Below are 26,410 nucleotides of genomic sequence, written 5' to 3'. Positions count from 1 at the left end.
CAGACGCATAGTAAAGTTTGAGAAGCACTGGTTGGTATTCCACTCTTGCTACTAAAAATAAAATGCACATTTTCTCATAATATTTGGCCCTTTCTTCCAAACTTTTTCTGTCTCTCCCTGGAGTAACCTAATTTTGTAGTTAAGTAAAGAACTCCAGCTTGGGTCTGGGGGAGGGGGTGAGCGCCCCATCCTCGAGGATGGAGGAGCTAAGGGAGGAGGAAAAAGAAAGAGACGAGGCAGAGAACAGAGCCCGGGCTCTTGGGAAATCCTCGCAGCCCAAGCGGGAGGCGGCAAGGCCGAGGCGGCCGGGCGGTCGGACGCCCCCTCGGCGGCCCCTGCGACCGGGCACGCGGGACGGGGCGCGGGCGGCGGCGCGCGCGGCGGGGCGCGGGCCAAACTCGGCGGAGCGCGGCCGGCGGCCGGGCCGGGGCGGGCGGGGCGCGCGGGCGGAGGGACAGCGGGGAGGGCGGGGCCGGCGCGGCGAGAGGCGGGGTCAGCGCCGCGGCCGCGGGGGCAGCGACGGCGCCGAGCAGCGGGAGCCGCGGCCGCGCCATGTGGCTGCTGGGGCCGCTGTGCCTGCTGCTGAGCAGCGCCGCGGGTGAGTCGGAGGGCGTCGGGCGAACTTCCTGCGGGGCGCGGGGCGCGGGGCGCGGGGCGCGGGGCGCGGGGCGCGGCGGCCGGGCGGCCATCGCGCGCCCTCCCCGCGCCGGGGCTGCGTCTCCCGGCGGGCGTGCACGGAGGGCGGCCCCCGGCGCCGGGCTGGCCGGGACCGGGGCGAGGGGGCCGCGGCGGGGTGCGCGCCGTCCTATTGTGTGGGCGTGCGGGCCGGCTGGTGCCGAGTGCTGTGTGCGCGGGCGGGGCTTTGTGTGCAGCCCGGCTCCGGGGAGCCCGGCTACTGCCTCGATTGGGCGTAGCTCCAGTGTGTGTGTGTGTGTGTGTGCGCGTGAGTGTGTTGTGTGTGTTGGGAAAGGGAGGAGGGGACGGGAGGGGAGGGGAGAGAACTCCTCCTTGATCCCCTCTCCCCAGCCTCCCTGTGCTCCGCGCTGTGCGAGCCTCCCCAGGGCCTCTTCCCGCAACTCGCGTGCACCCTTGTGCCTCAGTTTCCTCCTTGGACGTCGGGCGGGTAGCATCGCCGCTTCTTTCCACTCCTTCCTGGGACTGTGTTTGGCTTAGGTAAAGAGAGATGAAGCAGGGCTGGACCTGGGAATTATTAATCTTTCCCACTGATCCTGGGAGCAGAACGTTTATTTGACATCCGACCACCCCGACTTGTCCCTCAGCGGGCGCCCGGACTGGCGAGGTGCCCGTGGGAGTGCACCCGGGCTTCATCTGACGGCCCTTTGAACCTGGCATCACCGTGGTGGTGCATCCTGAGGTCCTGGGAAGCAGCAAGCCTCTTTCCCTTCCTGACAGCGTGCTGTCCCCTGGAACTTTTCTGCTGATGTGGGCACACTCTGAATTCCAGCCCAGGAGCCCTTCCTCCTCTGCCCCGGCCCGCTGGCCACAGCTGTCAGCTGCCCTCCTCGGCTCAGCCCGCCCCCTGACGTTTATTTCTGGGCAGCTGATGCCCAGAAAGTGGGTGACAGGGCCCAATGAACTTTCTTCAGCAGAAGCTAGCTTGCCTGACTTTCGTGCTATCCACGTATCTAATTTATGCCTGATTTCCCCAAGTGCTTGTAGCTGCTTGCTGTGGAGGTGTTGGTGGTTCTGTGTTTGTTGGGAAGTTGAAGCTCACCTCCTTCTGAGCTGCCCCCCCTCAACATGTGCATTTGGAAAGAGAAATCTCCCACCTTCCTTGAAGTCCCCTGTCCTGGCCATCCTCAGAATCCACTGGGCAGCCTTTCCCCTCTCAGACCTATGACATCATCCCCGCTCCTGGAGACCCCATTTTGATGTGGGTTTGCTGTGTCTTCCAGTGAGTGTGGAATGGTGGTCGCTACTGTGGGTTTTCAGCCAAGTCTGGGGGAGAGTGCCCTGTTTCTCCTGAACTATCAGGCCACGCGAGGGAGGGAATCCATAGGGGCCACTGGCAGCTACAGGTAGGTGTGAATGATTATGTGGGGGCTGCTAGAACAGGCAGCTTTCTGGGCATCTCAGATAGGAAGACGTGCCTGAATTCATGCTCTCCATGTACGGAGCTGTGATAGGTCCCACGATAACACCCAAGTAGGACAGTCTGGAAGCTGGCTCTTGTATGTGTCCTCCGAGTTGCCTGTGGCTCAGTGGAAACATATTTTTTGCACTTCCCAGTTGGTACTGGGTTGCTTTGGTGGAGTCTCCATGTCTGTAAAAATAGCTGTAAAGTTAATTTTGTCCTTCTCTGGTCAGTGCTAGTTATTTAATACGTGTGTACGTATAAAATAGGGTTCAATAAACAGAGTGGGGATAGAGAGATTGGGGGTCATGGAACTGCCTGACTTGTCCCTGTGGTGGTTTTCCATTCTCTGTGGTCATTGCACCTGTGTGGCTTTGAATCACAGTTGCTGGTTTAGAAACTTCTAGGCAGGTTGGGGGAGTGTGCATTTTTCGTGTTACATTAAGCATCATCTTTTTGGCATGAATTCTGCATTGACCCACAGTGTTACCAGAAATAGGTTCAGTCATTTTTCTTGATGCCACTGGGTGCCCCTGGCCTCCCAGCCCAGAGAGAAGCCTGTGTGGTTCAATTTGGGGTTCATAGTGGGAACAGAGGCTCTACCCTTCTATCCCATATCCAGCTTCTCGATCCTCTTCTGGAAAGTTGAAACAACAAGAGAGATTATAAAAGCCAATACTTCGGACTGCTGTCTCACCTTTGAGAGTTTGTGGAGGAAACTGGGGTCTGAGTTGAGCCCTACTCTCAGTTCTGGGTCTTTGCAGGGCTGGAAGGCCACTGACATGTCAAGAGCAATTTGGAGGCCTTTATTATTCAGGAACCTTCTCAGACACCTCTTTGTGTTTTCTTTTTCTTCCTTTGTTTATGTTGTTTGTGTCAGGGAAGTGAAGCATCGATTTTTAGCTGTTATTTTTTAATGTATCCTGTGAGAAAGACCCGGCCCATCCAATGTCCAGGTTTTCTTCACGTGGTGGATTTGCTGTGTTTCAGTGCACAAATGGTGAGATGTGTCTAATTTAGGTGGCCATGCCCCGCAGGTCGTCAGCCTCACCTCCTCCCGGGCTGACCTTGGCTTCCACTCCCTGACATTCTCTTTCTGTCAGTGAACACGCTTGACTTTCCCCCATGTGTACTCCCAGGAGTGTGAGTGCTGACCTTTTCTCCTGGAAAGATCGACTTAATGGCGTGAGCAGGTGGGTTGTATTACGATTTTTAACTAGCTGAGGAGCCTCGCGGGCCAGCCCCGGCACAGGAGGCTGGGCACTGTGCACCCATACAAATAAACACACCTTGTCGCTTTTCATCTTCAAAGAGATGGGACAAAGGCTCCCTCCTGGCCTGTGAGGGGTTTTTATCTGATGGCCCACTTAGGCCTCTGACCTTGATAGGCGTGGGGGAGGAGCGGCAGTGTGAGTAGGAAAGGGCAGGGTGGTCAATTCCCAGCCTCCAAGACTGACATAGACATCTTTTTTTTTTTTTTAACCAGAGTCCCCAGGGTAACTTGAAAGTGGGCTTGTATCTCACCTTCATGAACATTTTAGAGAATGTTGGCATTAGGAGAGTTGGTAGTCAAATCATCTCACGTGAAAGAGTTGACCTTTACAGCCTGGCCTGTTTGCATATGGGCACAGGGAGTAAAGGGGACCCCATATTTATGGCACATGTATGTGTGAGATGCTTTGCTTGCCACTTTAAACGCATGATCTTGTTGAGTTTTTCCAATGATACTGTGTGGCAGGAAGTCATTTTACGGCTTAAGAGATCCTTTAGACCCAGGATGCCAGAGTGAGGACTGAAGCTTCGATACTAACTCTGGCTTCTTGTTTGCAGGAATCATGCACGCAGCCTCCATGCCTTTCCTCCCACTTGCTTTTGTGAATTTGACAGTCAATGAAATTGTTTCCCTAAACACCCCTCCTCCCTGAATCTGTTCACTTTGTGGTCACTGCTGTGAACTTAAGCGGTTGGTGTTCATGGGAAATACATAAAATAAATCTCAGTCCTTGAGGAAAGATCGAACTTTTCAAAATAGCGTGATGTATGTATGCATGATGGGGAGGCATTATGCTTGGCAGGAAGATACCATGGGCCACGGTTGGATTTCTTGCCCTGAATTGTAGTCACTTGGGGGGTTTGTTTTCATTCATTGAGATCTCTTTGTATATATTCCCCCTTTCTTTTCTTTTCTTTTCTTTTTTCTTTTTTAAGAAGGCTCCATGTCCAGTGTGGAGCCCACCTCGGTGCTCAAACTCACAACCCTGAGATCAAGACCTGAGCTGAGATCAAGCGTCACATGCCTAACTGACGGAGCCACCCAGGAGCCCTTTCCCCTTTTCTTATACATTTGTTATATTTTACAGTTAAGAAAATAAAAGCTACTATATGTCATGGACCGATGGAACTAGTCTTAGCGATGAGATAGTCCTTGGGGACAAATTTAGTTTTTTAGATCCCCCAGGAGCTCTTTTTGGTTGTGGTGTTTTCTTGTTTGTTCTCTTTTCCTCTTTCTCTCTCTCTTTAGAATATTTTGGAAATGCTTGGGTAGCTTTTTTTTTTTTTTGCCAGTGTCTGTACCTGACCACCAAGGAGATTTTTAAGATGGTCGCTCCTGTGTGTGTGTGTGTGTAAAGGGGCCTTTCTTTCTTTGTAACTGTTGTAGAAGAATCTACTTTTTTGGATACTGGGGAGAGCCTTTAAAAATGTTGGCTGAGAGAGCAGCCAGGTACTTTGAAGATGCAGCATTTGCTTGTCGCATCACTTGCTTGACGTTGAATATTGCTTACCAGGGTAAGTGGACTTCAGTGACAGGGCGACTGCCCAGTCAGAGGGATGGCAGATGTTTATTTCAGGCCGGGCTGTTAGAGTTTCTGGATGTGGTTGTGGGGATTGGGTTGGTCTAGTGCAGAGTTTCCCAGCCTCTGTGCTCCATTTTGGGCTGCATAGTTCTTTATTTGGGGACTGCCCTGCCATTCTAGAATATTTAGCAGCATCATTGGTTCTAGATGCCAGTAGCGGCTTCCTCCTCCTCCTCACCTCCCGCAGGAGGTTTGGTTTGTGCCAACCAAACATGTCCCCAGACGTTACCAAATGCCCTCTGGGGGCAGAGTCACCCCTGGTTGAGAACCCCTGGTCCAGTGTGAGCAAGCCCCCTCGCCATGCATCTTGAGCATTGTGACTGCTCATCCTAGAAATGTCTTCTAGATGCACTGGGTCAGGGTGGCCTCCTTCTTCCAAGGGATCTTTTAATCATCTGGTTTCTGCTTTCTGTTTCCACCGCCCCACAAGTTCAGTGGGAAAGTACAGTCGTAACTAGACATGCCCAGCACTGTCCCCTTTTTCTCTCACTTCCCCTTGTATCATAGTGAAAACTTCTGTAATTTTAGATTGTAGATTCGGTTCTCTTGGGAGGGACTCCACGAGGAAGGTGACGGCTGATGACCCAAGCCACTTGGTTCCCTGAATGTTAAACCGGGGAGGCTCGCCCTGCCTGGAAGTCAGCCTTGGGAGCTGTGTGTTGAAATCTTAACCCTGGAAGTCCCCCTTCCTCAGCTCTACAGAGCAGTCATTGTTCCTCTCGGCGCCCCTTCCCCTCCCCGTCATTCCTTGTCCCTTCCCATCAAAGGGCTTTACAACTTGAGTCGGTTCTGCAGGTGGCGGGGAAAATCATCGGCACCAGCGGCAAGTTGATTTGGGGGAAATTTTCATCTTGGACTTTGTTCTCTGAAGTCTTTTTAGAGTTAGGCTCCATGTCGCTTTAGAACACTTGGATTCCTTTAAGACACTTTGCCTTCCAGCTGTCGTTTCTCTTTGTTCAGCGTCCAGCCTCCCTCGAGTGTTTTCCTTCCTCCTCTCTTCAGACCAGCAGCATGCATTGTCTGCTGTCTTTTGTGCAGGAAGAAAGGAGGCACCACGATGAGGGATGCCAGGCCGGCAGGGGACAAGTGCGTGTGACCTCAGGTCAGGCACCTGCGCCTCCGATCCAGTCCTCTTCCGAGAGCCTTCCAGTGAGGAGGAGCTCTAGCTTCCCAAGCACGCCAGTGTGGGTTCCCTTTCGTCTTTGGATCAACTAGAAAATTCTTTTCAAAGAATTTATTGGGCTCTTCATCAGCGCGGTACCAGATCGGCCCTGTCCACGCACCGCGCCGTGCTCTAGGGGCATGAAGCTGTGTCACACGTGTTCTTTGCCCTTGAAGCACCAGATGATCTGATGAGGGACATGGAGTTGTTTACCTTCTTTCCTTACCTGGGAAGGCATTCTTCTGCAAGCAGTATCTCGAAGGCGTTCATGAATGGGAGGTGTACTGATGCATCTCCGACCGTGATGGGAACAGAGCTGCGGGGACGTCACAGAGCCTGGGCGCATGTGGATATGGCATCTTTGGGGATATTTAATGGGTGGGTCCTTCTTGAACAGGTTTCAGAGGTGCTTCTTTAGCTTTCCAGTTAGAATATTGGGACACACACGTTGGTGTTCTGAGACTTGTGTAGGTCTTGGCTTCTGGGATTTGAAGAAGACTCTTCTGTGGCTTGTGTGCAACAACCTTCTTTATTGATCTGTGAATATGTCATATTTCTTGTGTCTTTTTGTGGTATCTAGGTGCATAGTAAGGACTGCCCCTCATTGAAGGTTTGCTCTCTCTGGCAGAGTGTTGAGGCTGTACATATATTATTTTCTTGTAATCTTCTTGAGTTGAAAACATGACACAAATAATACATTAAATACCTGCTCATTAAAAAATTCAAACAAAATAGGATCGTTACAATAAAACATTAAAATCTTCCTTCGTCTTTCAGTTACATTCCTCTCTCCTTTCCTAAATTACTGTTAACTGGTACCTATCATTTCAGCTGTAATAGGGATTTATACATACACACACGCACGCGCAGTTTAATGAGCTCATACTTGTTTGTATTTGTAGCCTTTTGACTTGTTTTCACTTTATGTCTTTTTCATGTAAATACTTAAATACTATTCTGTCACTTCTGCTTTGAGCTGGTGAATTGGTTACATCTTCCTCCCACCCCCACTCCTGTTTGGACAGTTCAGTTATTCCAAAGTATTTGGCATTTCCTCTTTGCAGTAAGGCTTCAGCTCTTTGTGAGTATCTTCCTCTGTTAAGTGCTTTATTATTTTTTTTAAGATTTGTTTATTTGTTTTAGAGAGAGAGCAAGAGAGAGAGCGGGTGCTCACTTGCGCAAACAGGGGAGGGGCAGAAGGAGAGGGAAGAGAATCTCAAGCAGCAGACTACCTGCTGAGCGTGGAGCCCGATACGGGGCTCGATCTCATGACCCTGAGATCACGACCTGAGCCGAAATCAAGAGTTGGACACTCAACCAACTGAGCCACCGAGACGCCCCTCTCTCTTAAGTGCTTTAAAGTTCTTGGCTCTTGCTTTGCAAAAAATTACAGAATTGCGTCATTTTTCCAATGACAGATATTTTCTTCCCTGTCACTAAATTTACGCTGTTTCCTTGCCTTTTTGTAGACATGATAATTTTTCATTTCAATGCAGAATTTTAAGGTAATCTTTTTTTTTTAAGGTTTTATTTATTTATTTGACAGACACAGCGAGAGAGGGAACACAAGCAGGGGGAGTGGGAGAGAGAGAAGCAGGCTCCCCGCAGAGCAAGGAGCCCGATGCGGGGCTTGATCCCAGGACCCCGGGATCATGACCTGAGCCAAAGGCAGACGCTTAACGACTGAGCCACCTAGGCGCCCCTAGGGTAATCTTTTAAGAGACATTCTGAATAGCAGGTGGATCCAACCTCTGCCATAGTGTCAATGCACAGAACTGGACAGAAGTGAGGACACCATGAATGGCTGTGACCACGTTTACCCAGGTAGTGCCAGGACCGATAAATCCCAGCATCCGTCCACCCTGTGCTGTCACAGGATGCTGTTGGCTGTTTGAGCACATCTTGATTTCAGAAATGTTTTAATACTAAAGATAAATTAGGCACATACTGATTTGAAACATGTTACAATACCAAAGGTATGCATCTTCTTGACCATCTTTCAGTTCTTATATATCTATCCATCTTTTAAAAGCAGCTTTAAAAACATCTTCTGGTATATGTATATACCATAATTCATTTAATGCTTCCTCAGTGCATGAATCTTATTTCATTTTCAAGCAGTTTATTCAGGTAGGTGGTATGCCCTGCCATTTTGTAAATGAAGAAACTAGAAGGCTAAGTAATTTTCCCACGTCCACAGCCGGTAAGAGGTGGTTTCAGAATTGGCACAGAAGACCCTACCACTTGGACCTGTGCTCTTCACCACTGGCTTTACTGCTTTGGCATTAAATAGACACTCAAACTCAAGTTCAGGTATGCTAGAGGAAGCAAGAGTACTCCCTAGCTTGTGCTAGACAGTTCCATCATTGGGTAGTGATGTCAATAATGATTCCATGCTTGTCGTATTAGAATGATGTTAGAGATCCATCGGAGTCAGAGGGTGTCCTAAGTTGATTTATTCAAGTGGCTTGTCTTTGGCAGATTTAAACTGATGTTCTGCCACTCCTCCCTTTGGAGAACTTGTCATTTTAGGTATTTAAATTGGCCTTTGTGGAGGCTTGTTTTATTAAAAGGGACAATAACAACAAGCAATTATCTCAACACCAGGAGACTCGCCTTTGAATGTATTAATGATGGAGACTTTTTTCTCCCCTGTTGATGGAAATATTTTGTGGGAATGCCAACCTGAAGCAATTTCTTTTTGGTCAGTACTTCCCTCAAATACCGCTGGGGCCAAAGATAAAGGCCCACTGTTTATAAAGTCCAGAAATAGGTTTTCAGACAAAAATAAAGTGCTGATTATAATGCCTCCTATAAAAAAAAAAAGTGAAGTTTTTTTTTTTTTTTAATTTTTCTGACCCTGAGCTTAAAGCTTGTATGGTTCACATACGGGAGAACTTTTTCTGAACTCGTTATTGATATTATTTATTGTGGAAGGTGAAATGTTAATGTACTGCACTGGAAAGAAAGTAAAAAATAATTCGCCCCATCTCGTTGCCTCGTTGAGGGCAGTGGGTCGTGCCTTGTGAACAAGTAATGCCACAGGCCTGCCAGGTGTTAATAGCTCTAGGCAGAGCAGAGCGAACCTCAGGATTCCAAACTCTCCCATGTCCTCTTCTTTTCATGAGTCATTGTGATATCAGGAGACCGTTAATTGGGTGAATTGGCTGGTGCTCAGATCCAGCTGTGATTTTTGACAGACAAATAGCTCAGTGTGAAGACGAGGTTGTCTCTGGCCTGGAGAGAGGCCTGGAGAGAGGCCACGGAGAGGGAGGGCAGCCATTTAGCTTACTCTGGAACAGGCCTTTGGGAACTGGGTGCTGGAGGGACATGGAATTTATGAATAACTTGATTGAGGAGACTTGCAAACCGAAGGAGCCAGTGTTCCACGTGGGACACTTGTGTGTCTCTTGGCATAGAGAAATGAAAGCATAAAGGGTGTTTGATTTTATTGCATTAAAAATCCCTGCTTGTTATTATAAGGCCCAGTGAGGTTCGCTTTGGGGATATCAGAAGTGCATCGTCTTTGATGGCGGCCCTGGAACTTTCCTTCAGCCCCAGCCTTGAATCAGAGCAGTGTTCTCCGGGAGTCACTAAACTAATTGGATGTGGCTGAAAAAGGAGTTCTCATCATACTTGTAGCTCCATGGTCAGTTGAAAAAAAAAAAAGCTCCTCAGTTGGTTTGGAAAGTTCTAAATATAACTTGTTTTTTATTATAAAAATAAAATGGGGGGTTTGGGGAACAATGGAAGGGTGACTAACAACAAAGGGTGTCTCATCAGAAAAAAATCCCAACACCGTAAAAAAATGTTGATGCCGAGAGAAACCAGAACAGAACTGAAGAAAGGGTTTCAAAAACAGATTTTGTGAAAGCATCAGCATAAACTTGACTAAAAAGCATGATAGTAGCATGTGAGCCTGGCTGGCTGGCGGGGCCTGGGGAAGCAGGCCTGGAGAGAGTTGGTGCTAACTACTGTAGAAGAGATGAGGTTGAAGACATGGCCTGTGTCAGGAATATTCTGTATGAGTGAAAGATAGAACCAGCCTTGGAAGTGTTAGAGAGAAACATCCTGGTGCGACCTAGGATGGGCAGCAGTGATGCAGTCAGGTGGAGATTTAGCATGCCCCAAAGTCATTTATGGCGCCCAAGGAGGTGGTAAGGACAATACAGGAAAAACTAACAGATGTTGAAAATATGATAGTGGTGCCCAGTGTTTGAATTATAAACATATCAGAGGAGTTGGAGATGCTCAGACATTGGAATATATAGATTCGGGGAAAGGAATACTGCCCAGCATCAAGAAGAGAGTATCGGGATCTTTTGAAGGTACTCATAAAATGTGACTCAGCCACAATCCTCAACAGAAAAAAGAACTCTTCCTTTCTTGCGTGATTAAAGTTCCACGGGGCAGAATGGGGTCAGGCAGGTTCCTTGATGGCTGCCTTGGTCTGGTCCAGCCTTTGAGTCAGTGCTTGGCATAATGTCACACAATAGGATATCCCGTACGTTTCCTGGAAGGATTGGAGGTGACACGAAGAACATGGACTGTGATTTTGAAGAAGAGAAGCAGGCGAAGGAAGAATGAACCTTCTCTTTCCCTAGTCAAGCTAGTTGTGCCCGTTGGTGGCACATCATTTCTACTCCGGATTTTGGAATGGTCTTACTCATTTTCAGCACAGATACTTTTTTTTTTTTTTTTTTAAGATTTTATTTATTTATTCATGAGAGACAGAGAGAAACAGAGGGAGAAGCAGCCTCCCAAGGAGCGGGAAGCCCGATGCGGGACTCGATCCCAGGACCCTGAGATCATGACCTGAGCCGAAGGCAGACGCTTAACCATCTGAGCCACCCAGGCGCCCTGGTCTCACTCATTTTCAAAGACCTACAGAGATCTTTACCAGAGATACCCGTGGCTTAAAAAAGACAAAGAGGAAGAGGTCTTGGACAGGGAAGCAATGATCACCATTTTAAAATCAGGGGATAGGGGCGCCTGGGTGGCTCAGTCGTTGAGCGTCTGCCTTCGGCTCAGGTCATGATCCCAGGGTCCTGGGATCGAGCCCCGCATCGGGCTCCCGGCTCAGAGGGGAGCCTGCTTCTCCCTCTCCCACTCCCCCTGCTTGTGTTCCCTCTCTCGCTGTGTCTCTCTCTGTCAAATAAATAAATAAAATTAAAAAAATAATAATAATAAAATAAAATCGGGGATAAATTAGACATACGTTGTGAGGCTAGCATGTGGCATATAAAAGGGTTTCGGACAGATCAGTAAAAACTGCTCTGCATCTTAATTCCACTTGAAGGGAGTTTGCATAGTTTGCTTAATGAATAAGAGAAGTTACCAGGAGGAAAAGGTGAAAACAGTTGTGTTTTGTAAAATATCACTGTTAAAAGTGTTAACTAGTAAGAAACTTAATGTTATCTTCTGGTCCAATTTCAAAAGAAATAAAAATTTGCTGCTGAAACCACATAAATGATTCCAGGAGGGAAGTGCATTAATAAATATAATCTTAGAGAAGAGTGGAGAGTGATATAAATACATCAGTTATAAGAATCAATGTAAAACAAACTGTCACTAAGTCTTACTGAAAAAAAAGAATCACCCAACTATTCATTGTAGGAGACATAGTAAAAATCAAGAGCTAGAAATAGAATGAAAAGTTAGGGAAATAAAATCCATTATGCAAGGGCTACTTTTATGGCATCAGATAAGTAATTTCTTTTTTTAAAGATTTTATTTATTTGAGAGCGAGAATGAGAGACAGCATGAGAGGGAGGAGGGTCAGAGGGAGAAGCAGACTCCCCGCCGAGCAGGGAGCCTGATGCGGGACTCGATCCCGGGACTCCAGGATCATGACCTGAGCCGAAGGCAGTCGCTTAACCAACTGAGCCACCCAGGCTCCCAGATAAGTAATTTCATAGCATTAAGCATTAAGATAGATAAACAGGGTTACTGCATATAGCTAAAGGTTCATTAAGCAATGAATATCTGATAATCCCATATAAAAAGACATGAAGAATTAGGAACATAATTAAGGGGTGCTTTAATTCATAATTGTGGAAGGTTCTTCAAGTATAAAATTAGCTAGTGCTTGCCAAATTTTGGAAGGTTAAAATACTTAAAGGATGCATAATTTTAATGTTTCAAAGAAAATGTCCATGAGAAGAGGGAAATGCAGACCGAAAGTGTGTGGGGGATGGTGGTGGGGGGCCTGACATGTTCCTCTGGACGCTCCCGGCAGGCATTCTTCCACACACCTGCTTCCTGGGCTTAGGGAAGTGTTTGCTAACAGAAGCTGTGGGGATAAAAAGTCCTCCCTGCTAATGAGATGAGAAAGTTGATTAAGCTTCCAGTTGGGCTGAGCAGGTCTGATAGCGCGGTGGCTGCCCAGGGCCAGTGTCTGTGCAGGAGAGTTTCCCAGGGCAATTTAGGGCCTGCCATAGGGATGGCCAGGAAGGCTTTGAGAAAGTTACTGAGGAGGAAAGTATAGTTTTGCTTTTATAGATTAGCAAGCATTGACAGTTTTTAAAGTATGAGCAGACATTTTCCGGGTTGAGTAGAGTGTATTTTCTCCTTTAAGATTACAGCGTAAAGGGGCGCCTGGGTGGCTCAGTCGTTAAGCGTCTGCCTTCGGCTCAGGTCATGGTCCCAGGGTCCTGGGATCGAGCCCCACATCGGGCTCCCCGCTCAGCGGGAAGCCTGCCTCTCCCCCCTCCACTCCCCCTGCCTGTGCTCTTCTCTCAATGTGTCTCTCTCTGTCAAATAAATAAATAAAATCTTAAAAAAAAAAAAAAAGATTACAGCGTAAGGATTATCATGTATAACTTTGCTACTCAAAGTATGGTCGGCAGGCCAGCAATACCTGAACCAGCATCACCTGAACCAGAATCTACTTTAGCAGGATCCTCAGATGAGGGGCGCCTGGGGGGCTCAGTTGGCTAAGTGTGGGACTCTTGATTTCAGCCCAGGTCATGATCTCAGGGTCATGAGATCAAGCCCTGTATTGAACTCTGCATTGGGCGTGGAATCTGTTTAAGATTCTTCCTCTCCGGGGCACCTGGGTGGCTCAGTCATTAAGCGTCTGCCTTCGGCTCAGGTCATGATCCCAAGGTCCTGGGATTGAGCCGATGCTTCCTGCTCCATGGGAAGCCTGCTTCTCCCTCTCCTGCTCCCCCTGCTTGTGTTCCCTCTCTCGCTTTGTCTCTCTCTGTCAAATAAATAAATAAAATCTTAAAAAAAAAAAAAAAGATTTTCCCTCTCCCCCTCCTAAAAAAAAAAAAGAAAAATGAGATCCTCAGGTGATTTATGCACATATTGAAGTTCGGGGAAGTGCTGATGTGGTGCTGGGGTTATAGGCTTTCAAGGGAGTCAGCCTGGGTTCGCATCCTGCTCACCGCCTTGACCTTGGCCAAGTTTCTTAAACTTTTATCAACCCACCGTATCTTCATCTGTAAATAGGAATAATAATGGTCCTTGCCATGTGGAAATAGTTTAAATGAGATACTGCACATAAAGCATTTAGCTTTTACAATTGCCCACTAAATGTTAGTTGTTTATTTTAATAATTATTCAGGTTTATTATAAAAATTTGGAGAGGAATTTAGAAAAACACAAGTTACAGTGCTACAGACTAAAGACTGTTAACACATTGGTTTGTTTTCTTCTATTGTACATACTTCTGATCATGCTGGGAATGTATTTTCATATCTTGCTCTTTTCACTTGTGAATATAGCATAAGCATTCTCCCTTGTTAAAGTCATGGGGGGCAACAAATGGTCTGACATCATTTGTCACCTAGAATGGCTGGGTGGCTATAAAAACCACCTAACCCAACCAAGTCAGTGGCGAGCTCTCTCAGCTCATTTCCTTGTCTGTACATAGGGGATATTATCTGCCCCATCTAATTTTATGTGGTGGTTTGATCCCATGAGAATCGTGTATTCAAAAATATCTAGTAATAGGTAAGATACTGTTCACATCTATGTTATTGTAAGTGGATGGTGTTAACATGTAGGAAAAGCCAAGAAACATCATTCCCCGTTGTCTCCACAATTTCACTTCTAGGACTTTATCCTAATTAAATAGTTTTGAGATGCGTACAAACATTCAGCTACAGTGATGTGTGTGGCAGCCTGGTTTTCAACGGTGAGACACGGGAAGCAGACAAAAGACTCATTAGAGAGTGAGTTATCCCCTCAAATGCTAAAATACTATGCAGACAGTAAGACGGATGCTGTAGACCTGCTCTCTCAATAAGCTACCTACTAGCCACATGTGGCTACTTCACTTTAAATTGGTTAAAATTAAATAAAATCAATCAGGAAGTCAGTTCTTCATTCATACCAGGAAGATTTCAGGGGCTCAGTAGCCTCATGGGGCTGTTGGCTCTCTTTTTGCACAGCTCAGAGGCAGAACATTTCCATCATCTCAGAAAGTTCTTTTGGATGAAGCTGCTCTTGAAGAATAGTTCTTACATGGAAAGAAAATTCTTATGAAACAGAATGATTCAAATTTGGAGGGAGAGAGAGAGAGGGAGAGAGAGAGAGGGAGAGAGAGAGGGTGTGTGTGTGTGTGTGTGTGTGTGTGTGTGTGTGTGTGTGTGGTAAATTGCCCCTTGGTGCATGGGGGGACACCATGGCATTTCCTTATTTTTCTAAATTTAGGCAGATCTGGCCCTGATAGTCCCCACTCATCAAAAACTTGAGATTCGGTGCAAGTTGGTTGTTGAATCTGCCTCCCCCTGTAGGTTCTCTCAGGACACTGTGACCTGACCTGGGCTTTGGTGTCGCTGTTGCTTTTTGTTCCAAAGCCTGTTGCCTGGCATTGGACCTTCTTGTCTACCCAGCACTTCAATCCATCGCTTCACATGAATTCACTCCCCATACATTTCACACAGTGATTTACAAGAGTTGGGGGGAGAGGAGACCTCTGTGCTCCCTTCCCCATTCAGATTGGTAGTGTTACTGATGGGGGCGGGGAGAAGGCTGAAACCATTCCACAGTAAACAGTAATAGTAATAACAAAATTCCTCTTGATTCACTTGGAAATCTGGGCTCTGCTTTTGTCTGGCTTGTGGATCCTAGCGGGCCGGAGGGCTCTGCAGAGGTAGTCCCTCCATCCCCTAGCCCTTCCAGCAACTTCTGTGCCCAGGCACCCAGGCCTCAGTGGGAATACTCCCTTCACCTTGCCAGTGGGGTCAGCTGAAACAAATAACCCTTGCTCTGACTTTCTTGGAGATGGTATTGGTGCCCAAGCAATGCCCGTCTCCTGTTGGATTTTTAGAAATGATTCTGAGAAGGGATGGTGGCTTGCGGCTCATTCCTCCCCCCACAGCTAAATGCAGCCATTATGTGTGGAGTGTATGCCCTTGTTTACTGTCTGGTCCGACTGTTGATTTAGACCGTGTCTGTGTTTGCACAGTTTCTCAAAGAAAGTTTCCTCTTCACCCTTCAGGACCCTGCCAGTGAATCTCCTTGTCTAGAAAGCGGTCCTCCCGTGTTTGACCCCCAACCACAGAATTAAGTTGACTTTTTAAAAAATTTGATATATGGGTATACTGCAAAAACGATTACCACAGTAAGTTCACTTAGCATCCATCACCTCACAGAGTTACACATTTTTTTTTCTCTCGTGGTGAGAAGTTTTAAGATCTACTCTCTCAGCACCTTTCAGACGTACAGTATGGGGTTGTTAGCTGTCGTCACTATTATTATAACTGGAAGTTTGTACCTTTTGACCACTGTCCCCATTTCTCTACCCCCACCCCTGACTTTTGTCAACCACCAATCTGTTCTCTATTTCTATGAGTTGGGCTTTCTTTTTTTTGGATTCCCCATATAAGGGAGACTCCATACAGTATTTTTCTTTGTCTGACTTATTTCACTTACCATAATCCCCTCACGGTCCATCTGTGGCTTTACAAGTGGAGGGATCTCCTTCTTTGTTAAGGACTGAGTAATATTTCTTTTTTTTTTTTTTTAAGGTTTTATTTATTTATTTGAGACAGAGAGAGAGAGAGTACACACAAGCAGAGAGGAGGATCAAAGGGAGAGGGAGAAGCAGACTCCCCACTGAGCAGGGAGCCCGATGCGGGGCTCCATCCCAGGACCCTGAGATCTTGACCTGAGCTGAAGGCAGACGCTTAACCGACTGAGCCACCCAGGCGCCCCAGGACTGAGTAATATTTCATAATCTCACTTCCTGACGGCTTCCCCTGCCTTGCATTTGCTTCTGCTTTGCATTTTGTTGGACTTCGTTGCATGGTATTCCAATTTATTTGTGCTCGTCCCCTATACTTGAGTGGTTCTTAAACCTAGATGACTACGAGTAACCTGGGTGCTTTAAAATAACATGCTGTTTTAATTACTTTAAATTCTGGAATCTTTCAAACATCATAAAAGAACTCCAAGAATAATGTACAGATACCAGTGGACCTATCACGCCAATCTATCGGATTTTTAACATTTGTTATTTTAATTCAGGTTTTTTTTTAAAAGAGAGAAGCAGAATCAGATCTGATCAAAGACTTCCCCTCATCTCAGGACTTTGTATTTTGCCCAGAGGTCACTGCTGTCCTCAAGTTGAGGTATATCCTTTCTGTTCATGTTTTAATCTCTTACCATAGTTGCGTGTGTCTGTCTCTAGTGCATAACATTTTCAAGTGTACATAAATGCTGTCCCACTGTGTATATTTTTCAACGTACTTTTTAGGTATTCTTGCAGTGTTGGGGTCCACCCATGTTGCCACATATAGATACAGTTTTTTTTTAAGTAGACTCTACACCCGACCTGGGGCTTGAACTCATGACCCCGAGATCAGGAATCACACGCTCTACCGACTGAGCCAGCCAGGTGCCCCAATATAGCTGTATTTTTTTTTTTTTTTTTAAATCTTTTTTTTTTTTTTTTAGATTTTTATTTACTTATTCATGAGAGACACAGAGAGAGAGAGAGAGAGAAGCAGGCTCCCATAGGGAGCCCGATGCGGGACTCGATCCCAGGACCCTGGGATCATGACCTGAGCCGAAGGCAGACGCTTAACCATCTGAGCCACCCAGGCACCCTATAGCTGTATGTTTTTAACTGCTGTAAGCTATTCCATTGTATGAGTGTACTGCACTTTGTTTATTCATCCCTTAATAAGACCTTTAAGCTGTTACCACGACTGGCCCCACTGCTGTGGAAATCCTGTGCACCAGAGCAGGACTTTAGAATATTCTCGAGGTAGAGTCGCTGGATCAAAGGGTTTGCGCATTTCTAACCTGACCAGATCTTGCCAGCTCACCTTCTAAAATGGTCCTACCCTCCGCTGCCCCATTAGTGGTTACGAGAGCACCTGTTTTCACACATTTCTCCTGGTATTTAGCATTTAGGGTTCTTAGTTTCCCAAGGGCACAAAGTGGTTTTAATGTCCTTTCCCCTAATGACGCGCCAGGGGAGTGTGGCAAGCCGGGGCCAGGCCTCAGCCCGTCCCCCACTCCGCCTCCGTTTGGATGTAGATGGAGAAGCCTGAGGGCCTTCCGCAAAGGCTGGTCCATGTTGGTGTGGCAGGAAATTTCCAGGTCCGGACCTCCAGCTTTTAGGGCCGGCTGATAAGGGTAGAATGTTTCCTCTTGACATGGACTCAGGGTGTCAGGGTGCTGCTTCTCTGGCACAGCATCTAGAAGGCAGGCCCGTGCTTGACTCTGACGGCTGCTGAGACCACAGAACTGAGAGTGCGCCTTGCTGAGCAAACCAGCAAAGCCGTGGGGAGCCACTTTCTGGACCCCACCGCTGCTGGAGGTGTGGGGGCGTGATGACCCAGAAGGCAGGCTCTTGAATCAAATGGTCTGCGTTCAGATACTGGCTGTTGACCTTAGGCTGGTTGCAGAGCTTTTCTGTGCCTCAGTGGGCTCTTTAACCCCTGATGAGGATACTGCCAGCCTCATGGCATTCTTGGGGAGAATGGACAAAGCCATGCCTGCAAGGTACCTCTTAGCCCAGTGCCCCCGGCTTCATCAGCACTCCCCCCACGTGCTTAACTAATCCATGCTCTGAGCCTGGGTTTGAGGGCTGGGAGTGTCATTTACGTCAGGATCCCCAGTGCCTACACGGAAGTGGGTGTTCGGTGAACGTTTGTTGAATGAATATGAGTTTCTGCCTACGTATGCGCATCTCTTCGTACGTACAGCAGGTTACGTTAAGGCTTTTGAGTTTTATTCTGAGAGCCATGAGGGTATTTTTAGCTAGAGACTATTGTGATCCCCTTTGTAGTCTTAAAACAAGAGATGAGGACTGTTGGTCCACTGGACATTTATCAGTCCTAAAATTTCATGAACTTGAAGTGAGGTTTTTCTGACTCCTATTCACATGACTTTTAAAAAATATATTCTTCCCATTTCCCCCCTTCCTGAGATGTTTCTTCCCTGCCTTCATGGTCTTTCTGAAGTACATTCAAATGGCTTTCTTCCTGAAAATACCTAAGTATTTGGAGTTTGCCCTTGGGCTGGTCTACCAGTTCTAGGGGGTGGTCTCCTACATGACCTGGGATATATTGAAGGGTCAGTGCTAAGTGTGATTCTGGAAGCAGGGTCCTGAGAATTCTGGATATATTAGAGTTCTGCTGCACATTCAGATGGCTCACCTGGGTCTGTGGTACTGCAGTAGAACACTTTGTCCCATAGTAAGTTTTGTATCGAAGGGGGTATGCATACCCTGCGGAGCCATCATGCAGGCAAAGTGACTGATGGTAATTTTCCATGTGTTGGTTCGGTGCTGACTTCAGGGGAATGAACAGCTTGCTTCGGGGAGGGTCATTAATTTCCTGGGTTCTCTGGAGCACCTCCTTTTAAATGAGTTCCTAAGGTGAACTGAACAGCCTCAAAGATTTTGAAAGAGAAATGCCCTTTCTCTAAATACATTTAGAGGGACTGTTTAAAGGAAGCCCTGGTTGTTCCCTTTTCTATTTAAAGAATTTTCATTTCTTTGAGAAATGGAGGATGAGAGCAGAATGGGAAGAAATGGAAATCTCCGTGGACTTGAGTTATTTGCACACATTGGGTACTGTAAAAAGGCCATTTAGTGTATTTAGAAACGGGGGGAGGGGGGAGGGGACAAAACAGAGTAACAGGCTGGCTTTGTAAAATAAGTAAATAACACTGCCACTTGGAGAAGGTGACTCGGATGAAGGTAGTAAAACGATGTGGTAAAGATTAAACCCAAAGAAGACAAGCAAAACAACCCAGAAGTCAGAAGTACAAGGTTGTCAGTGCTGATGGGAGAGCAAAGTAGTCAGAATTGTGGGGGGAGGAAGGGCCAGGCCCCAAGGACAATGGATTTAAATCCCATTGGATTCGAATTTCAGTTACCATCCACAGGCATTTCCTGAAATGTGGGGATGGAAGTAAGTGTGTGTGTGTGTGTGTGTGTGTGTGTGTGTGTGTGTGTGATGTGGGGATGGAAGTAAGTTGTGTGTGTGGGGGGGGGATGGAAGTAAGTGTGTGTGTGTGTGATGTGGGGATGGAAGTAAGTGTGTGTGTGTGTGTGTGATGTAGGGATGGAAGTAAGTGTGTGTATGTGTGTGTGTGTGATGTGGGGATGGAAGTAAGTGTGTGTGTGTGTGTGATGTGGGGATGGAAGTAAGTGTGTGTGTGATGTGGGGATGGAAGTAAGTGTGTGTGTGTGTGTGTGTGTGTGATGTGGGGATGGAAGTAAGTTGTGTGTGTGTGGGGGGGATGGAAGTAAGTGTGTGTGTGTGTGTGATGTGGGGATGGAAGTAAGTGTGTGTGTGTGTGTACACACAGCCCTGTATATATATGTGTGTGGGTATGTGTACCCGTATAAACCGTGCTAGCCGTGGTCCTGGGAGGACATTTCACATGGGACACAGGAGGTCTTCATCCTGTATCAGCTTATCTGTTTTAAAATGATAGATCAGGGACTACGTCACTGGGGCTTTTCAGAACAGTTATTTATTGTTCCCTTATCTGTAAGACACTCTGGCAAGTCCTGCTGGATATCCAGTTTTCCCCTGACTTTAAGTAAGGAGTGCGGCAGGAGAGGGAGAGCGTGCCCATGGATAGGTCTCAGTAAGGCGTGGTGTAGTAGTGTGGAGAGCCGTCCGGCCCCAAAAGTGGCACGGACCCGATGCCGTGGAATACCGAGGAGGTCCACACTATTCCTGCTGTGATGGATAAACAAGGATTGGGAAGGAGGTGCTGATGCGGACTTGGAGGAAGGGGTGGGAGATAGGCTGGAACGCCAGGCTCGCATGTGCAGAGTCCCAGAGGTAAGAAGGTATGCGGTATAATTGGGGAACCCCAAAGATGACAGCTTTGCTGGAGTCTCAAGGAGCAGTGGGAACCAAAGCTGGAAAGAGGGCATATTCTACGATGACTACTCCTGTGTCCCAGGCACCGCGGAAAATGCTTTGCTCAAGATCCCTAGGAGGGGTGCCTGGGTGGCTCAGTCAGTTAAGCGTCCATCTTTGGCTCAGGTCATGATCTTGGGGTCCTGGAATCGAGCCTTGTGTCAGACTCCCTGCTCAGCGGGAAGTCTGCTTCTCCCTCTCCCTCTGCCCTCCCCCCCACCCCCCTTGCTCGTGCTCGCACTCTCTGTCTCTCAAACAAAATAAATAAAATCTTAAAAAAAAAAAAAGATCCCTATGAGATAGGGACTGTCACCATCACTACTTGACCCGGTAAGGGACTGATGCTCAGAAAAGCCAGCAACTTGCAAGGACATGGGCAAAGGACAGGCGGCGGGCTCTGGGCTTTCCCAGCTGCCGGCCCCATGCTTTGGAGGGGGGAAGGGGTGGTGGTGAAGAGCATGCATGCCAGGGAGAGCTTGGGCTTGTGTGGTGGCCACTGGGAGGCCTTGGCCTAGATGGAAGCGGTGTAGCCAGACTGGGGTTGGGCAGCATGCAGGCTCCCGCGTGTGCGAGTGCTAGGAGGGCCCGCATGTGCTGTCAGATGCAGGCTGCCGGGGAGGGGCCTGGATTTGGCGACCTTTGAGCCAGCCATTTCCCTGGAATGGTGAGAGCCGAAGCTGGGTTTGTAAGTGAGGCTCAAGCAGTTGAGCTAGGGAGGAAGTGCAGGCCACCAGGCGTCAGGAGAGTCCCAGACTTGGATTTCTGGACCAGTAAAATGATGAAAAATAAACCCCGAAAGGTTGGACTCCTGATGTCAGGTCACCTACTTTTATTTGATCAAATGAGAACAGTGTAAAAAAAAAAACCAAAAAACCCACCCATTCTTTTATAAAAGAAATCACATTTTACTCCGCAAATGTAGGAATTTCTCATCCTCAGAAAAGAAGATGGTCTTTTTAAATGGAACAGTTTACTTGTAGGGAGTTCCCAGCAATGGATCCTGAATGTCTAAGATTGTTGCTGACCGGTGAACACCTTGCAGTGGACCTGGGTGTTCCCACACACAACATTTGGGACCCACTGGTAGAGGCTGTTTTGTCCCCAGGCATGACTTCAGGGGATGGGGAAGGAAGCTGCAGGGCTGAGGGGTCGGGGGAGCGGGAGGGTGCAGGTGCCCGGCGGCGTTCAGGCTTGTGGGCGTTTAGGATTTCGAGAAGGGTATTCTAGGGCAGGAAGACCTGACCATGTCCGCAGGAACTGGGGAGGGATCTTGTGACCACGGGAGCGGGGAGGAAAGCCAGAGAGAGGAGGGAGGGAAGAGTAGTGGAGGGGGCAGACCGACCATTTATTTAGCACCTGGCAGGAAGGCATTAGGAGACATCTCTCCCTTAATCCTTTTAAGAAGCCTTGGGGTGGGGGGGGCAGAGGTGCTGCTGACCTCTGTTTGCCAGGTGGGGACCCTGAAGGCACAGGTGTCTGGTGTATTTGAGTTGTCTGACGGCGGGGTCTGACGGTGGGGTCACGTAGTTGAGGTTCGCACGGAGCCTGACACCTTCTTTTATTTCTGCATGTGGGTCCCTAACTCCGGGATGGCATTGGCATGCCGTTTGGGAACCTTTTCAACGACTCATTTAATTTATTTGGAGTAACCGTAGTGAGGTGTGGAGGCACTTCTGATTCCCTTGGGGACTTGTGTGGTTGGTCGTCTTGTGACTTGGGGACCGTTTCGGTTGGCGACGCTCCTCAAGAGCAGGATTATTGTTTGGCAATTGGCAGATGGGATGACACAGATACACAGATTTCCACTTGGCGACGAATGGTCCTTTCTTAAAGGTGTCCAGTGTGTGCACCGCGCCCGGCTCAGCTTCACTCTTTTGTATGTGGGTTGGGGTCCTGGGATCCTTGCATGAAGGTGGCAGCTGGGGCTCCAGGGCTCTCGTTTGTCCGCCTCGTGAAACCGCAGCTCAGGGAGAGGGAGGGAGATCCCTGAGCAGGCAGGATTCGAACCCTGGCCCCAGCCCTACCAGCCCAGACTCTTCTCGCCTCCCTTCCGTGGAGGGGGGGGTCTCTCTCTCACATTGGCGTGAACCACGAAGCTCGTAAGGGAATCTTTGAACAGCTGTACAAGGACGGTTTCAGAATTTCAGACATTTTCCTCTTTTAATGGAAGCTCTGTCTGGCTAGTTGGTTAATAGGGGCCAGGGTCTCCCAGGCCGCTCACTTCCTAATTTCCCAGCAATATCCACGGAGAAAATCCACCCTGCAGGGAGCTTATGACTTCATGAGCTCAAAGTCAATCTCACGGCATGGGCAGCAGCTTTGATCGTCTTGATGGGTGTTTTGGTTTCCACCAAGGGGGGGAATGAAGAGAGGGGCTTCGCCTAGGATTTCTGCATAGCTTCGCTGGCCTCACCGTCTTGCCTGGCTCTCCTGGGAAGGCGCAGTGTGCCTGCCCAGGATTCAGCCTCAGCCTGGGGCTTTATCTCCCCTACAGCCTGAGGGCTTCCAGGCCTTTGTTTCTGGAAGTTGCTGGAAGGCAGCCAGATGATGGAACCAGAGGTGCACACCTTGAGGAAAGCTTTTTCTGCATTTAGAGGAGCCAAGGGGGCTCCTTCCTGGCAGACCTGCTCCTCCCAGGAGGAGGCGTGTGGGGCCCTCGTGCATGTGTGGGGTTTTCTCAGACAGACCCACTGATAAAGTATTTACATCAGGGTCTTGGTACCCAGCCCTGGTTTGTTTGTTTTTAAAGTCTTAACAACACATCAGCCGTTAGGATGCCGGCTTGTTAGCTTTTGGTTTCTTGCTTGCGGTTTTTGTTTTTATGAAGAGTGGAGAATCCAGGCCTGATCTTCTGAGAAGGAGCCTGCTGTGTGGGAGAAAACGAGTCCCTTGTGTGTCTAACAGTGATGAGGCTCCCGCTTGTTGGACGTTTGCTGTGTGCCCCTGCCTGCAGTGTTCTCGAGGCTTTGCCGCATTCTCGCTGCCATCTTCCCATGATCGTCCAGGTGGGTTGAATTGTGTCCATAAAAAAAAGGTATGTTCCAGTCCAGTTTTGAACGCGACCTTATTTGGAAATGAGGTCTTTGCAAATGCAGTTAGTTAAGAGGAGGTCATACTGGATTAGGGTGGGTCCTGATTGCAAGGACTGGTGTCCTTACGAGGAAGGGACACACAGACACACGCTGAGGACGATGGCCACGTAAAGACAGAGGTAGAAATTGGAGTGATGTAGATACAAACCAAGGAACGCCGAGGATTGCCAGCAACCACCAGACGCTAGGGGAGAGGTGAGGAAGCATTCTTCCCTGCAGCATTCGGAGAGAGCACAGTCTTGCCGACACCTTGATTTTGAACTTCTAGCCTCCAGAACTGTGAGAGAGTAGATTTCTGCTGTTTTAAGCCATCTGGTTTAGGACAATGGAGCCCTAGAAAACAGTACAGTAGGGATTACCTAGAAGGGTATTAACCCCATTTTGCAGATGAACAAACCAAGGCTCAGAAGCGTTAAGCATCTTGCCCCAGGTCACTCCGCTTCTGTGTGGAGACGGACAGATGGGGTGATGGCATGATGGTGCTGCCAAGTCCACACCTTCAAGGGGGTGACTCTCTGATGCTCGCTATTTAGGACACCTGGGGTTCTTCAACTGGAGACAAAGACAGGGAGTCTCGAGCAGGGGAGTGTGGGGGGATCCATCAGGGTGTCTTAAGGGAAGAAAGATAGAGGACCAGAGGAAGCACAGGGGCTTAAACTTGTCTATTAATGGTTTGTTTTTAAATTGGCGATACATATAATGGTACAAAAATTGAAGAACACATAGTGAGAACATAGTTCCCTCTCTCGCCCCTGCTGTCTTGTTACCCAGTTTACTAGTTATCAGTTAGTTATACCAGTTCTCCAGCCCAGAGGAAACCAGTCCTCAGATCCTTGTGTGTTCTTTGAGAGCTAGCTGTTTAATATAGAATATATAACATCTAATACACAGAACATTTGTAGGGTCTTTATATCATGGGGTATGTGTATAATACTGTGTGTATATAACATCAATTTAATGTCTTTATAATCTACGTGCTTTTCTACCACTTGCATATATTTTTTTTGATTTGAATTTTGTTATTTTGAAAAAGAAACACAACCAGATGGTATGATATTCATAAGGTACCAAAGAACACACAGTGAGAAGTCTCCCTCTTACCTAATCCCCAGCCCCCCCTCATCTCCTCCCTGAAGGCACCTGTTTTCTGGTTATTCTTGTTGTCTATTTACTGAATATATCTCAGAGATCTGTCAGAACAGAAAGAGCCGCCTCATTTATTTTTATGGTTTATGGTATTCACGGCATTCTGTTATGTGGCTGTACCATAAATTATTTAATCTATCTGCTGTTGCTAGCTAGGATGACTTACATCTTTGCTATGACAAACAGTGTTCTATTAAATAGCCTTATACGTAGGTCTTTTAAAATATCTAGAGAAGTGGAATTGTTGAGTTGAAGAGTTAAGTGCATTTGATGTTTTGATGGTTATGCCGAACTGTCCTCCAGAGAGTCTGTTCCAATCTCCCTGTCCCCAGCCATAAATGAGGGTGCTGATCTCCCCACTGCTTTCCAACCCACTGTGTTAGCAACATTTTATCGCAGTTGGTGCCTTATTTTATTTCTCTTATAACGAGTAAGCATCTTTTCTTTCTTTCTTTTTCTGGGGGATGGGGGGTGAGAGTGCGAGAGAGTGGGGGGAAGCAGAGGGAGAGAGTGAATCTTAAGTACGCTCCACGCCCAGCACAGAGCCTCATGTGGGGCTCCATCCCACAACCCTGAGGCCATGACCTGAGCTGAAATCAAGAGTTGGATGCTTAACTGACTGAGCCACCTGGGTGCCCCTGACTGAGCATCTTTTCTTGTACTTTAATTTCTTATGATTTGTGGGAGCTAGTTTTAAGGAAGTTAACCCCTCCGTGATACAAGTGGCAGATAGATTTTCTCACTTTAGTTAGATTGATTCATCCTTTCTAGATGAAGAAATTCTTCTAGGTTTTCATGTCACATGTAGGCCTTCCTTGCCCAGATTTACATATTAAAAAAAACTCATGTTTTCTTCTTTGGATTCATTTTTCATATGTCAATCTTTCACCCATCTGGAATTTATTTTGGTGTCATGTGTGAGTCAGGGATTCAACTTTATTTTTTGCCAGGTGGCTATCTGTGTGTTCCATTCATTTATTAAATAATCCCTTCCTGTCCCCAGACTTGACCTGCATTAGCTTTCTATTGCTGTGTAACAATAGTACCACAAACTTGGTGTTTTAAAACAGCACACGTTTATTATTTCATGTTTTCTGTGGGACAGGAGACTGGGCATGGCATAGCCAGGCTCTGCAAGGTTCTAGTCGAGGGGTCAGCTGGAGCTGCGGTCTCATCTGAGGCTCAACTGGGGAAGGATCCATTTCCAAACTTGTGTGGTTGTTAGCATTCATTTCCTCACAGGCAGCTGGATGGAAGCCTCATTTTTTTGCTGGATGTCGGCTGGGGGTTGGTCTCTGTTCCTTGGTATGTCACAGCATGGCCTTTTGTTTCATCAAGTCAGCAAGAGAAAGAGGGGCCCTGCAATGTTCTGTAACATAATTGCATACATCCTGTTTGCTTTGCCTTATTCTGTTGATCAGAAGCAAGTCATGGGTCCTGTCCGCATTCCAGGGGAGAGGATCACACAAGGGCTTGACACCCGGAGAAGGAGGAGGCTCTGCAGGGGCCTTCTTAAGAGTGTGTCTGCCACAGAAGAAAGAGAAATTAAGGAGTCGATCCCATTTACAATTGCACCCAAAACCATAAGATACCTAGGAATAAATCTAACCAAAGAGACAAAGGATCTGTACTCAGAAAACTATAAAATACTCATGAAAGAAATTGAGGAAGACACAAAGAAATGGAAAAACGTTCCATGCTCATGGATTGGAAGA

The 26,410-nt window shown here is 47.5% G+C and overlaps 1 protein-coding gene and 1 non-coding gene across 5 annotated transcripts in view; one reads left to right on the top strand and one right to left on the bottom strand.

Moving 5' to 3' along the window:
* Positions 1-483: 483 nt before the first annotated feature.
* LDLRAD3 (low density lipoprotein receptor class A domain containing 3) overlaps positions 484-26,410 on the top strand; it is a 226,367-nt gene continuing 200,440 nt past the window's right edge. For 2 of the 4 annotated variants that reach the window (XM_081798304.1, XM_081798302.1), the window contains exons 1-2: positions 3,078-3,095; positions 23,285-23,462. In XM_081798304.1, coding sequence (XP_081654430.1) covers positions 3,093-3,095; positions 23,285-23,462 — 181 coding nt within the window. In that variant the 5' untranslated portion in view covers positions 3,078-3,092. Of the gene's footprint in view, positions 599-3,077; positions 3,096-23,284; positions 23,463-26,410 lie in introns of those variants that run through there. The other 2 variants (XM_081798305.1, XM_081798307.1) reach the window with 2 other exon arrangements.
* Positions 16,891-16,963, bottom strand: TRNAR-CCU (transfer RNA arginine (anticodon CCU)). The gene has a single exon. It is a non-coding gene; the product is annotated as a tRNA-Arg (tRNA).

The sequence above is a fragment of the Leptonychotes weddellii genome, chromosome 11 (genome assembly GCF_054177405.1).
Source record: "Leptonychotes weddellii isolate Sample4059 chromosome 11, ASM5417740v2, whole genome shotgun sequence".
In the NCBI taxonomy this organism is placed as follows: Eukaryota; Metazoa; Chordata; class Mammalia; order Carnivora; family Phocidae; genus Leptonychotes; species Leptonychotes weddellii.
This window is presented reverse-complemented; position numbering and strand designations above follow the sequence as displayed.